General features: G+C 39.9%; 1 protein-coding gene across 1 annotated transcript in view; it reads left to right on the top strand.

Annotated features, from left to right (window-relative positions):
• The window catches only part of epha4l (eph receptor A4, like), a 41,679-nt gene that overhangs the window by 9,098 nt on the left and 18,162 nt on the right, over positions 1-14,419 (top strand). Inside the window, exon 4 of the mRNA XM_088380941.1 lies at positions 9,813-9,968. Within this exon, the coding sequence (XP_088237067.1) occupies positions 9,813-9,968 (156 nt within the window). The remainder of the gene's footprint in view (positions 1-9,812; positions 9,969-14,419) is intronic.

Raw genomic sequence — 14,419 nt, 5'->3', positions numbered from 1 at the left:
TTCTTTCAATCCCCCTTCAATGCCGTTCCCCCATTCCTCCGGCTGTTTTCCTCCTTCTCCCTCCATTTTAACCCGCACTTGTGCACACTCTCCTCCTTACACCCTTGCCCTTCTCTTTCTCTTTAGCTCACATTAAATTTCCCTACCTCCCTCTCCTCTGCTAAACCCTTTTCTCTCTCAGTTGAGAGATGCCAAGCAGAGGAGGTGTTTATAAAGTGAGATGGACTGATGTATAGGCAGAGAAAGACGGACAGAAAGAGGAAGGAGTGGATGGCCATCAAAAAAGGCATGGGCTATTTTAGAGAGAGGCTCCCCGCCATCGTCTTTGTTGGCAAAAGAGAAAGACGAGTCCTTTCTCGCCAGGGAGAGCTGAGACGATGGATGATAGAGATAGAGCGGCAACAAAACAAAAATCCCAAGAGGAAGTGAAGTGGATAGAGATTTAGTTCCAGTCTGACAATAGCACTTTTTTCTGTCCTGCAGACGTTGGTTCACTATTCCACCTTCGTTCCCCGTGGTCTGTGTAAAGCTGTTACCTAAAACTTGGCATACACTGTACACATTTAGAAGTGGCAGTTTGAAATTCCAGTTCATACTGTCAGAGTAAATCACCTGTGACTGAAAGAATAAGATCTAGAACTTGACTGCTTATGCTGGATATTTACTGTTCCACACAGTAGTTCAAACTGTTGTTATATGTAAACAAAAGCAAAGAGAAAGGTTCCACTGTGTATTTTAAATGCTAACAATGCTTAATTGATCATTTGTGCCTCATGCATAGAGAAACACATCGATGCCCTAACTTGAGAAATGTGTTTATCCACTTTCAAAGTGTATGGCCACTTTGCATCCAAGCGATTATCCGGTTTATATTTCTTCCGTCACTGCATTCATAATAGGCATATCTCAAGCTGTATCATCAATATGTATTAATGTCCTAGTCGCAGTAAGATCGGAAGCGGCAGCCCAACAGCTCATCAGACGCTTGGCCAGATTTCACTCAGAATCCGACAATGGGAGGGTGATTGCAAACACCTTGAAAATGTTACATCTCTCACCATCTCTTTCTTCTGCCGATTTCAATCTTAAGCTCTCCCCATCCTACCCTGGGGATAGAAGGTGGTCTTAGCAACTCTTCCGTTGTCATCCGTTTCCCTCCAGGGCACAGATTCAGTGGCCAAATCAAAGGCTGCTCTGTAGCAATCAGTTTGGTCTTATGACAAAAAAAAAAAAAAAAAAACTTGCAATAAAGGGCTGCTCTGTAATCTGATGGGCCCTGGTACAGGACGCAGGATCCATTTTAATAAATTCAGACCCCATTCATAATCACGGCAATGGTTGGGAATGGTACAGTGGGTAATTATCCCAGGATTTGAATGCTGTTTCAGGATGCATTCCATAACCAAATCTAATCACCTTGTTAAATCAGAGTGCAAAGTGCATTTGGTGAGATGCGGCTTTAACCCTTTATCAGTCAAGGCACACTAATTTGGGGATATTTGTTGGCGTGCCATATCAACCACAATGCCTTACTAATTGTATGGCGCAGTAACTGATTACCCTCAATCAGTCATTGAGGAAATATGTTCGTAGTATAATACAAAATAAATTTAATTTTATGATTATAGCTATTATTATGATTATAATTTTAAAACATGACTGTATTATTAATACAAGTACATAACTTTAATATGTGTCCAAGAGAGATGTCATTATTATCAGTCCTAAGTCCATGCACACATAATATAACATAATAGAGATCTACTTATGTAGCGCTGAGAATTTTTTTTCTTTGTCCTGAACAAATATACGGACATTCCTCTTGTTGAAAGTGAATTTGGTAACCTCTTGATCCCTCAATTACATAAAACACTTAAAGCCAAGAATTATGCAAAAGTTGACTGAGAGATGGTTGATATAAGTATGTGTTTACGTGTAGTACATACAAGCACACACGTACATAGGACACTGTAGCTGTGTAATGTTAGTGTGCATTAACACACCTCAAGGTTCCCCGTTCTTAGTACCCTCTCCACAGGAAAGCTGAAAATGTAATTTAGGAATGTGTCGAGCTCTCGACACTGGGGATCCAAAGCTGCAGATCAATGACCAAAGGCAGAGGTGTGTCCATGCAGGGGCACGCCTCTCGGATTAGAAACCATGATCCTTCCTGAGCCACAGTGAGCTGTCAAATATTGCTGGAAGCGGAAGAGGAAAGCCACAATCCTTCACAGGCACACACTATGTAGAGCAGAGGGGCGAAGTGAAGAAAAAAAACCCTTGTGGATGAGAGTCAAGAAAATAAAAAGCAGTTGAAAATATAACAGTTATATATAGATGTACTCAAGGAGCAGCATAAATGTGTTAGATGGAGGAAGTGCGTGTAAGGAAGACGAGACAATGATGAATGGACTTCTGTCTAGTTGGCCTGATAAATGGCTGGAGATGTGAAAGGTGAAGTGGGGGGTTATGGGTATTGATGGTGATTGCTCTCTGAACAAGCCTGCTGTAGTTGGGTCATGACCTGTGGTGGCCGTGGACGGTATTACTGTCACTGCCGCGACCTCTACCTCGTAGCCGACATTGCACATCCTCCAGATTATTCCAAGTATTTTGATATTAATATTAGCAGGGTAATTGAATCGTCTTATTTTAGTCCATAACAGAAAAAGCTATGTACTGTAAATCAAGATGTTTCGATTAAAACAAAAGCATGGGCATGTTTGTTGTTTTGGTCCTTGGACTTGATATTTTCCTTGCTGGTTGCTTAGAAAGAAACACAAAGATTCTTTTAGAAGCTGTGGAAAGTCTTTGGACTGTGGAGTGCAATTGATAATGTAGACCGCATATTTTAGAAGATGAACACAGATGACTTATGTGGTACATCACTGATTGGTATACTTACCCTTTGTGTTGTTCACATTAAAACTAAAGGCTAACATATTTTAGCCCTAGAGTAATATGCAATAAGTAACTCAGTATAAGCACTAGTTGTTAACCTTTCTACGTTTCAAGGACAGGTTCAATTAATCAGAAGTTTGTGTGGGAAAGAATAGATCCACAGGCAAGTTAAACATCATATGCACGATCAGCAAACATTGGATTGCACATATTGAACAACAACTTTCGTCACAAGAAGTATGGTTAGTGGGGTGGGGGTAAAAGTTTAAAGCCATGACAGTGAACCGTCATTTGAGTTGTAAACCTTTGAGGAACTAATGATCCAGGATGGATTTAATATAAAATGGGCACATATATACCGTAAGGATGTCACTACGTGGAGACGCATACGTCACAGAGCCACAGTGGCTAAAGCAGACGTATGTGCACAATGGAAGTTGTTTTGAGTGCCCAGACGACAGCCTGTCTGTGAGTTCCACATAGATTATCTAAACAAATACCTTAAAAATACACATTTTTAACTGTAACTTCCCATAAAATTCCCAGCCATGTCTTAGACACTAATGTTAACGTTGTCTAACTGTTGACAAAAAAGATTATATGTTTTTTGCCAGGTTTTAGTTGTGACAGAGGTGTATGCTTACATTGTATGCGATGTGAAGTGTTCATTTTCAAACTGCTATATAACATTATCTGTAAGATTATTAGGATAGTGATTTGTTTTTGTGTGAATAAAATCAAGATCATGATGTCAGGTTCTCCTTTTTCTGCACTGGTAGAATATAGGGCAAAGGATGGACAGGCATCCACATTTGACCATATGGTAGGTCACATGCAACCATACAGATCATGTTATGTATGACATACACACTGGAAAGGCATTTAATAATCATGTGCAGATTGTTCTTATGTGCAGGCCAATAATGCCGTCATATGATTTATAATGTGTTAAAATGCTAATGGAATATGTCAAAGGTTTGGACACAAAGGTCCATTTTATCCAAACTTTGAACTGGCACTGTATGTGGACACATATTGAACTTAAGCAAATGCATACAATAGCAATTAAAATTTTAACCCTTTCTTATGTTACAATGACATCTAAAACATTTTCGGAAGGTTGTACGAATTAACAGATTGATTAAGATTCAATTATATTTCCTTAGTTAATGTCAATGGTATCGTTAACTAAAAAAAATAAAAACAAACAACAATGGAAATTGCAAAACTAATTTAACCCTATCCATATATGAGAATTGTATTTGTGGGTTGCAGTGATTTGTTATGTTTTTTGTGCTCTAGCTCAACATGTGGCTCACATTTGTTTATAGAACTGGTTACGAGGCCCCCTTTGAGATTGGCTTCCTATCACTTCCTCTTGCTGTTGCCTATTCTTAGTGTGTGCTTGTGTGTGTTCTCACACATCCTCCCTTTTCCTGCCCCATTCTCCTTGACATGCTGTGAGTTGAGCAGTTTGGCTGTCTCCATTGTTCAGAGTTCTGTCCCTCTGTGTGTGTGTGTTTGTGTGTGTTTTTGTGTGTCTGAGCATAACCACGTTTGCAGACTCATCTACCTCCCACCTCTCTGTTTCATTTGTTTATGATAAATTAAGATGCAGCTCTTTTCATTGTAAACAATGGCAGGACAGTATTTAGCTCTACCGCCTAATCAAACACACGAACATGTGCATAAGTCTTCCATTCCCCTGAATTCCTGCTATAGATAAATTGCACAAATGTACATTTTTGCATACATTTCTGTGTCCTTCACTGGCCTTGTTGGGCTTGCTGTAGATGACTTGCACACTTTCTGATAATTAGAAATATCAAATGAAGCTGAAAAGATATATCAGATATGCTCCATCGCATCATAATGTGAAGGTGTGTAGTCACTGTTTGTTTAAATGGCCCTATCTTTGCCTTGAATTATAGGCTATAACACACCCACAGTTTACATTGCAGTTCATAAAAAGTCCTTTTGTTGGTGTGATGGTTTAAGTAACGCTACAGAAAGTCTGGCATGGGTGTAAATGTGAAATCAACAAATGATGCTTCTGTTTTCTAGTTCTGTATCTCCCCTAACATGGATGCTCTCTTTAACTATGGCTCTCCTCATTTACCTCCTGTGCCCCATGCCTCAGATTTGAAGGTGTGGTCACTCACGTATTCAAAAGCAGTTGAGTGGATTACTTGAGATTTTTATGATAAGACTATTGTCCTTATTTTATTTCTTAGCGTATAGTAGCTATGGAGAACTCGAGGAGGAAGTTAAGGTCTACGTGTCTATATGAAGGTGGAGTGCTTGGTACACGGGAAGTATTCGGAACAATATCAATTCTATTCCAGCGTTATGCAATCCAAAGAATACAAAATAAGTTGGCTCCCTATTGCATTTGTGATCAAATCTTTTGGAAAGGGATAAGAGAACATTATATAAGTCAGAATGTCATATCCTAAAGTGCATTGCATCATAATGAATTTGAATACAATACAGAATATGCTGCTGCTATTAAGATTTTTCTAAAATGAGGGTTTACATTTGTTTGCAAATTTTATTCATACATAGGGTTCGGAAATTTGCATTTAAGCAGACATTTTAATCAGGGTCGTTGGTGGCACTTGGGTGATAAATGGGTCCTGCTGCAAACACTTATAAATCATTTGATAGAAAAAAAAAATACTGGCAACCCATTGCACCTCCTGGCGCTAGGCAACATCAGCACAACTTTGGCAATTACCAACAGAACATTATTGTTAACCTTACTGTCTGTTGTTGTTGGCCTTCATTAGCGCGGGTATTAATATCATCCACGTTAATGAGTCATTAATTTTGAATCTTATAAGATATGAGACATTTTTAGCCGGCAGGTCAAGGTTAAGACGTGTGTAGAAAGTATCATCAATCACAATGATCAAATTCGGTGACCGTGTGTCCCTCATTCATCACACTGATAGGTTTCGCCGGCCGTGTGGCTGCAAGTCTCCGTCAGGACCGGAGGCGATTAATAACCCCTTGTGACAGAATTAATGAGTTAACCTGCTCCACTCTCCTGCTGTTCCTGTGACAGATGCTAACACTCAGCAGCTAGTCAACTCACTAATCCCCACTACCAACCAGTGGCTCAGGTTGGTGGGTGTGATCGATGAACGTCGTCCATCTATGTCAAAATAGACAACACATCGCTCTAAGATAGTATGGTTTGGTAAACCCAGACAAAGAATTGCCGCCAGAGGATAAACAAAACACAACAGGACTAACTTGACAACCACGTGTAGAAAAATGAAGAGTCACAAACACAAAGAGGAATACGGCATATAGTCATCTTGAATAGAGAGTGGTGGCTCTCCTTGCCCTTGGGCCCTGAAAACCAATCGCTCTGATTTTTTTTTCTTTTTGAAAGAGCAGCTTTGTGTGAAGATGCTTCTGACTACCCTTCTGAAGAGTCCTCTCAGTCTGTTATGACTAAAACAGTGAGCAGGTTTTCATCACCCAAAAGAAGATGAATCACAGTCCAGAAAAATGAAAGACAACTCTGCAGTTTTATATTGAATTTCTTTTTATCATCAGAGAGGCAATTGCTGTGTTTTGCCTATCCGGGTTATATAGTGCTGTGTGCTGGGTGTTATATTCCTGAGTCCTATTGTTGCCAAGGTTTTCGCTCAAACTCTCAATCCCTGGTGAGTACTTTGTTGTGTAGGCTGGAGAAAGGTTTACCTATACTTTGCATGCAGGTCACTATCGTGGGCTTCCATGGGTGAGTGTGTAGGTAGATGTTTTATTTGGCATGCATCACCGTTCAAAGCCTGCTGTGTAGGATGGTGCCACACAGGGAAACTTAGCTGGGTTATAGTTGAATTGCTTGTCTTGCTCTCCATATCTCTTTCTTTGTTTTTCTTGTCCATACACCATTGTCATAAAATAGTTCTTCTCGTCATGCAGCACAACGAATTACCAGCAGACGCACCCCCAATCGCATGAACAAAACTACTCATTACATACCACAAAGCATGGGGTCTTTTCTTCCGAATGTGCTTTATTTTACAAACAACTGGGATGTGGTGGGAGGAAGCCTGACAAAAGAGAAAAGATGAGGGGTGAAAAGGATTCTAGGATAGAAAGGGGGAAGAATGTGATGTCCCACACTATGTGGGGATTTCATCTTTTGCCTTTAGAGAATAGCGTAAGTCACCAGTCTTTTGTCCCTCTTTTTGATCTCTTTGCTTAGGGATTTGGCACCTGACAAACCATCTCTATCTAAAAGGAATCCTGCAGAGAGAAAGCCCTAAGGAGTGAAAAATATATTGAGAAACTTAGAAAATGAGTGGAGCAATAAAATGTGGTTTTGATTTTGGTGATGTCTATTAGAGTGAATAGTCTCTTTGGGTAGGTTGCATAATTTTTTTTTTTTTTATCAAAAACATTCTCTGTCAAACACACACAAACACACACAAACTGCAAGATTGTTGTTGTGTATGGTTTGCCACGTTGGCCTGGACAGTAATAAATCCATCGGCTCTTAAGGGAGATTCTCCTCTAAGGCCAAGGTTTTTGGACCACCCACTGCTGCGGTTTTCTTTCCTCAGATACGCTCCCTTGCCTAATAGGAAGCAAATTCCCCAGCTTTACTTAGACATCAACCTCTCTCCTCTACACTGTTCCTTTCTGTAGGGCAGCCACTGCTGTAAACAAACCCACATATGTTGACGTCACATTTTTAAACATAATTTTAAAATATCCAGGATTTAGAAACCACAGAAAAGCGATGCCAAGCCATGACTGATGGCAAACAGATTTGGACGGTGCACAAAGTTGAATATATTATACTAGAACGATACTGGTGCATTTAGGTATTGGAATTAAATCAAATAGTACTCTTAGTACTAATAGGAAAACTGTGACGCTGAAGATGTATAGCATTTGATAAATTGTACACTTAGAAAATTTCACATGATGTAGAAGTAGCATATTACTTTGATAAATATTTGATATAATGATTATGTAAGGGAAAATAAAGGGGTAGGGGTAAGTTTATACTTCTTCCTACTCCTTTTTGAACGTGTATATGTGGTTTTTCCTTTCTAGTAATTACGAGTTAATTACTGTGTAACTTTCTCGTGTCGACATCACTGATGCTTTGCTTCTATGGTATGTTAGGGCTGTATTTATTTTTTTGTCCTCACAAGTGAAACTACTTATCCTAACAGTATGCTTTTCCTTTCATTTTATACATGTTCAAAATAAATACAAAACATATTTATAAAAAAAACAGGCAGGGACTTAAGGATCATCTGAATAACTGAAGAGAAAAATCTGAAAAACTCATCAACCATGCACAGTTTGGGGTATGCTGCCCTAAAACTGTGTCTCTTTAAGAGGCTCAGACCTGAAGGCTGTGAAGCATGCAGCTCAATTAACTCTTTCTACAGCTTTTAGCTGAGGGGGACCATTTCAAACAGCTGGGTGAACGGACTCTCAACTCAAAACATTTTTCTGGTCAGCGCACATGTACAAACTCTTGAAGCAGCTATGGCCTTTGTCACCTGAAGCGGTCACAATCCCTGAAACAACCCACCAATCCAAAGTGTCGTTCTCGTGTTGGAGCCCGGGCGTAAAGATAGATAGATAACATAAAGCAGCCCCTGCCTAATCTCTCCTCTTTGTTGCAACTGTGAAAAAAAGAAATATAGGCTTCATGCACCCCTGCAGGCCACAATCAAAGAGGCCCTTAGCTTAACGTTAGGATTTACTCCAGATGAACTGAGTGGGAGTGGGCAAAGAATGGCTCAGCAGGTAGCAGCTAGCCCAGCTCACCATGCTGCGCTAATCCAGCAGCTGAAGAGGAGACGCCGCCCAATAGAGACTTTATTATGGCTTTAAGAGAGGGATTTCCCACAATTTTACTGGGTTGGTGGATCTCCTCTGCTATTTGTGTCCACTAGGATGTCAGTTGGTTGATGGAATGTGTGTTAAAAGTCTATTGGATGAGGAGAGACTCAATTTCCAAGGAAGGGAGTATAAAGTCGAAAAGTGACGATTTGTTTATGTAGTGCTTATAGGGGAGCAATTTGCTTTCTTGTGTCTGGTAAGGCACATATATGTATATAAACATTATCGAGGGTTGGGACAAGTGTTAAAGAGGAACTTATTTCAATTTGGTGTAGACCCTGATGCAGATTTGGGGCAGCAGTGGCTCAGTCTGTAAATACTCGGCTTTATGACTCCAAGACCACAAGTCGAATTTCACTGCGGGTGAAAAGAAATTGCAATTAAGAGCTGGAGGGATCCTCGTCAACAAACCATCCAAAGTACACTCATGGAGCAGTTGACCAAAATCCAAACCAGTAATCTTCTCTCAATACCTTCCGTTGCACATGACAGCCTTCTAGATCGACAGGTTATTTGGTCCAATCGCTGTTGTTACCGTCTGTGTTGCACCTTTCAGAGAATTGTTCCTTTGTCCACTTACTCTGGTGCGGGACTCGGGGTGAAATATAACCTCTATGGCCTCCCCCGACCTCTATAGAAACTAAAAGACGGTGGAGAAACTCCTTGAAAGAAGAGCCCCCCCCAATCAAAATGTCACTGAGGAGAAAGGGGAGCACTGTTGCCAAAAGGAGTGTTAGGGTGGCGAACCATTTCACATGGAGTTATGTGTGAGTGTGTGCGTGAATGTGTGTGAGTATGTGTTACCATATACCATATGATGTCAAGTGCAATGTTATGGCAACTGTTGCTTCACAGCTCACCGCAAATCTCTTTTTTAAAAAAATGAATCCTCACTTTGCCGACTTTTATCAATCGCTTCAAAATCTTGGTTGCATAGATTTTCTTTGCAAAGCTCATCTTGCTCGTGAACTGTATCAACCCATCAATCACACCTTACCATAAACATTCTGTTCTTTCCCTTTCAGCCTGTAAGATTGGTTACTACCGTGCCCTGGCGACTGATGGCGTCTGTTCCAAATGTCCGCTCCATAGCTACTCTGTCAGAGAGGGCTCCACATCCTGCGTCTGCGACAAGGGATACTTCCGTTCTGAAACCGACCCAGCCTCAATGCCCTGCACCCGTAAGTACATACTCCATACAGTTCAAAGTTTTATATGTCAATATAAGCCACAAAGCAAGTGCAGTGGCTATAAAGCTACACACACATACTGCTTCTGCTACAGTAATAAATTATTCTATGCAATGTTAACACGAGCTCGCCATATTTCTAAAGGCTGGCGCGGGCTGTTTTCGAAGATGTATTTTGACTTCAAGTTGTACTTAGTGATCGGTCACAGTACTTGACATCCAAACGGGTACAAACTGATATATTCCAGATTCATTTTTCCACAGGCACTGCAAAACAGGAGATGAGCGTGAGAGAGTATGACAAAATAGAGAGCAAAGTAAAATAGATTCTTTTTTCTTCCTCTCTTGGACTTCATTTTTCTTGATCCAGCAGCATGAGTCAGTTATTCTATTATTCCATGCCAAACTCACAATGATTGGTGTAACAAATTCCACTGAGAATCATGCATTCTCCTGATACTTCTTTCTTTTGAGACTTCTCCCCCCCTCTGAGTCATGGTACTTGGAGTTCGTATTGGTAGAAATGTACACTAAGAAAAAGTATCAACCCACAAAAGAAAAAGGCCCTTTCCCTTGCTGGACAGGAAATCACAGCAATTTTGCTTCCATATGACAGATGTTTATGTCTGACTGAGTATGTGTCATAAAGCAATTCCTACCAACCAAAACATCTGTTAAGTTGCTTTGCTCTTGGCTGGCTCACCATTAGGCCCGAATGACCTGTCAAGTTCCTGTGGATTCATCAGTCAGCTCAACAGTTTATTGGATCAGACAAGAGGCAGATTCCTAGACTCTCCGAGCTGAAACAAATCCAAATGGTTAAATGATTGCCTTAGCGTTTGATAAATATGCAATCAAGCGCTGCTTAAAGTATAAGATGTTTTTGCAATGAAGCAGTGTGTTTGTAATAGCCTGATTTGAAGTTTTTAATAGCCAAATTAATTATTTGAATAACAGAGAACATAATATACTTTTCTTATTTCATGTATTTTTTTCATTTAAAAATCTATTTAATTGTATCCCAATGTAATTAAATAAAATGGTAAGTCCTCCAAAGCCCATTTTGTGGCATCAATTAGATGAAGTTGCTGGCCGACTTGGTCCCCATTGTCCTGTTAGTCAGTGTGGCATTCAACTGTGGCTGCTGCAAGCAACAGCTGCCATAGCTCATTACTTGGCTGCTTTTATTGGACCGTGCATCGCAATCTTCTGCGTTCCAAACTGCAACCGACCTTTGGCCCCCGCTTCGTCAGCCGCTCAACATTTGATCTTTAAACCATCCATTCACCGTTTGTCGTCTGCTTTTTTCCTTCAGCATTTTGTTTTCGCTCCTCAGTCCGATGTGTAATTATAGCTGTCACTCACATTACCCTCAACATCCCACAATTTGGTGTCTTCCTCTCAACACTCACTTAAAAACATTTGGGGTATTTTTCTTTCTTTCTGGTGTTTAAATGGGAATGGAAAAATCATTGGGCTAAGGGTCTGTCATCACAAAATTGTGGCTCTTAAATTTAGAGTCTAAATGAAATTTTTTTTCAGGCTTTGTGCATTCAAACATCCATCACTGCATTCCTGATGCTTTTAAACTAGGCATGTACTATTGTGCAAGGACACAAATTCATAGTTTCTCTGTTATTGCTGCTTTTTTTTTTAAATGAAAAGATTGTTTCTTGACATCCATGGGAAATGAAACCTCAATAATGTTTCATTTTTGTATCTTTCATCTTTCCAAAAACAAGATCAGGTTACTTTTGCAAATTCCTCAAGTAGGTAGAGTCAAGTGAACTGTGCAGCTTAGCCAGGACAGACCGCATAATGTTCCGGGTAGAATACGCAGTTGCAGCAATGCTTATATCTACAGTACACACTTCCATAAAACTACACATACACTCAATGCATAGCAGTAATGAAGGTCATAGACAGACACTCCTGGGACTTGGTTAGTTCGCTGCCTGCTGGTTATAAGGAGGGGGTGTTCTACAATTTGGGGTTTCTTCTGGCCCTTGATGTGTTTCTCAGATTTTTCCCAGTTTTCTTAGTGGTGGTTTGGCTTTGAGGAAAGAAGATGGAATGGGGAAGCCCCAAGGGGAACATTGAATATATCCCAGATGGATTGCAGTTGTGGAGTTTGATGCTCAGGCCAATTTTGCCCTCTTTCCACTTTGGACCTGCACAACACTCAGCTAACAAATGCTGATAGGAAGAGACAGGAGGGGAAAAAAGGTAGACAACGAAAAGAGGTGGGGGCATGTGAAGGGAGACGTTTAAGAGTAAAAATGAGAAAGACAGATGAAGCATGGGCTGACAGGAAAGAAAGAACTAATGCTTGAAGCAAATTGCATGCCCATAAACGGATGAAACGGTGGGGAGGGGGAAGCTTTCACTTAAACTTTATTTTGGCCAAACTTTTGAACGTGAGACTATGTATGAAGGCCTTATTGACTGGATGTTGGTCCACAAACTCCTTTCCTTCACTACACACGCTCTTGGGATTAATTAAAAAGTGTCACTCACAGTCAACAGCTCTCCGACTATTCCTTGCTCCCATTGGTGCATTCTAGGAGAGCGACAGGTGTTGCTTAAAATAGCATTGAGAAGCAGTGACGTGTGAAGCAAGAAACCCCACACATCTGTCCCCTTGGAAAGTTAGACACTTATAATGCTCAATTTAGACTACAGTAGTATTAAAGCAGAAATAATATTATTTGGCAGAGCACTTACAAACAGATGGATAGTGAAATTACAGCACATTGTTGAATATAGAATTGGACAGGGAGTTTAGTTGAGCCTAACAAGTTGACACAGGCTCTATTATAATCACAGTTGGATGTAGGCGCCTTAATTTAGAAACGCCATCTATAACTCCTACTAATGAAAAGTGGGTGTGGAAGAGAAAATATGAGGAAGGTGTGTGGGGACAGTGCTTATTATAATTTTTAAATGAGATTTGTAATATTTGTTGATGTTGTTGCTGAAAGGCTGATCGTAAGACCATCGAGGATTTTCACTCATGCCATTCATTTCTGCCGCTTTCCTCGAGTCATGGTCTGATCATACAAAGGCTGAAACGAATACTTTTTTAATAATCTGTCAATTATTTTGTCGATTAATCGGATCATTTTAATTCCCATCCCTTTATTAAAAAAAAAAACCCAATACATTATTTCAAATAAATAGTTCAGAAAATATTAATTATAATTCAGTTACTGGTTTGATCCAGAATATTTACTGTTTAGAGATTGAAATTCTGAGCATTTGGGCATCATTTAATTGAAAATTATATCTAAGTGATCAATTTATTATCAAACACTTTTGGTTAATTGATTAATTGAATAATCATTGCTTAGTAATCAATTTCCAAAGCCTACTCAACATCTCCCTTCCTTCTACATCTGGTCATTTTGAGTGCATACTGTCGATAGACTTTTCCAAATGCACTATTGGTGAACTTGCTCTTCTTAATTCGGCAATATTTGTCCACACATAGTACCCCCCCTCCCAAGGCATTTATAGCCTCTGTCTCACTATGTCTCAGTGACATATTTCAGTGTCATTGTGCGACTCTAAAAATAACACTGATAACTAATTTCCTTTGCAAATGATTAGTCAGCCAACTGACTAGATTTCATATTTCAGCGTGCATCGATCCCCCCCAGCGCGCACGCCAGCGCTTCATTAGTCAGAGGGAGATGGAGAGAGGGCAGGGAGAGTTAAGTCAATTACTGAATCTTATGTTTGAAAGCAACACACAGAAAAATACATTCATTAAAGTGGAGCTGACATGTAAATTGAAATTGATGATGAGGGGAAGCTGTGTCACATCTGCATTGCCGCTTGCATAAACATAAAAGCACAGTTTGTAGACTCAAGATCAAACAGTTGTGGGGGTGGTAGGGTAGGAGGGGTGCTTGAGAATGAGGTCCAACACAAACATCATCTGCAGTTATTGTTGGCAGCCATAAAGGCAATCTGTTAGATACCGACTGGTATTTTGCTGTCTGCCGCTGATTCGACACTTGAAAAAAAATCTTTCGGTTGATTAAATTTCAGTTAATTGGAACCTCCCATGCTTTGATAGACAGGACATTACAAAGATATTCAAGACGCTTCAGATCTTGATTTAAAGGACAAGCCAATTTAATGTCTAATATATAGTCACTCATGATATTAAGTGTGACAGCCCTGTGATTTATACTGTGATTAAAATGTGCAATTGGAATTCACTAAAGGTGTATCAATATTATTCGTTATGCAAAATCCAAAACACTTGTGATACCATAGAAATTCAATGAAATTACTTTTTTGGAATGAATCAAATAACAGCACATTCATTTCTAGAAGTGGAATTTGTAATATAGGTACATTCAGATTGTGCCTGCATCATAAATAGGCAAGCTGATTTATTATGAAAGAGTGTTTCCCCAGCTGTTGCAACAACCA

The sequence above is a fragment of the Syngnathus floridae genome, chromosome 7 (assembly GCF_059516105.1).
Source record: "Syngnathus floridae isolate MCC-2025c chromosome 7, RoL_Sflo_1.0, whole genome shotgun sequence".
Taxonomy (NCBI): Eukaryota; Metazoa; Chordata; class Actinopteri; order Syngnathiformes; family Syngnathidae; genus Syngnathus; species Syngnathus floridae.
Note: the sequence above shows the minus strand (reverse complement) of the source record. Positions and strands in the feature narration are given on the sequence as shown.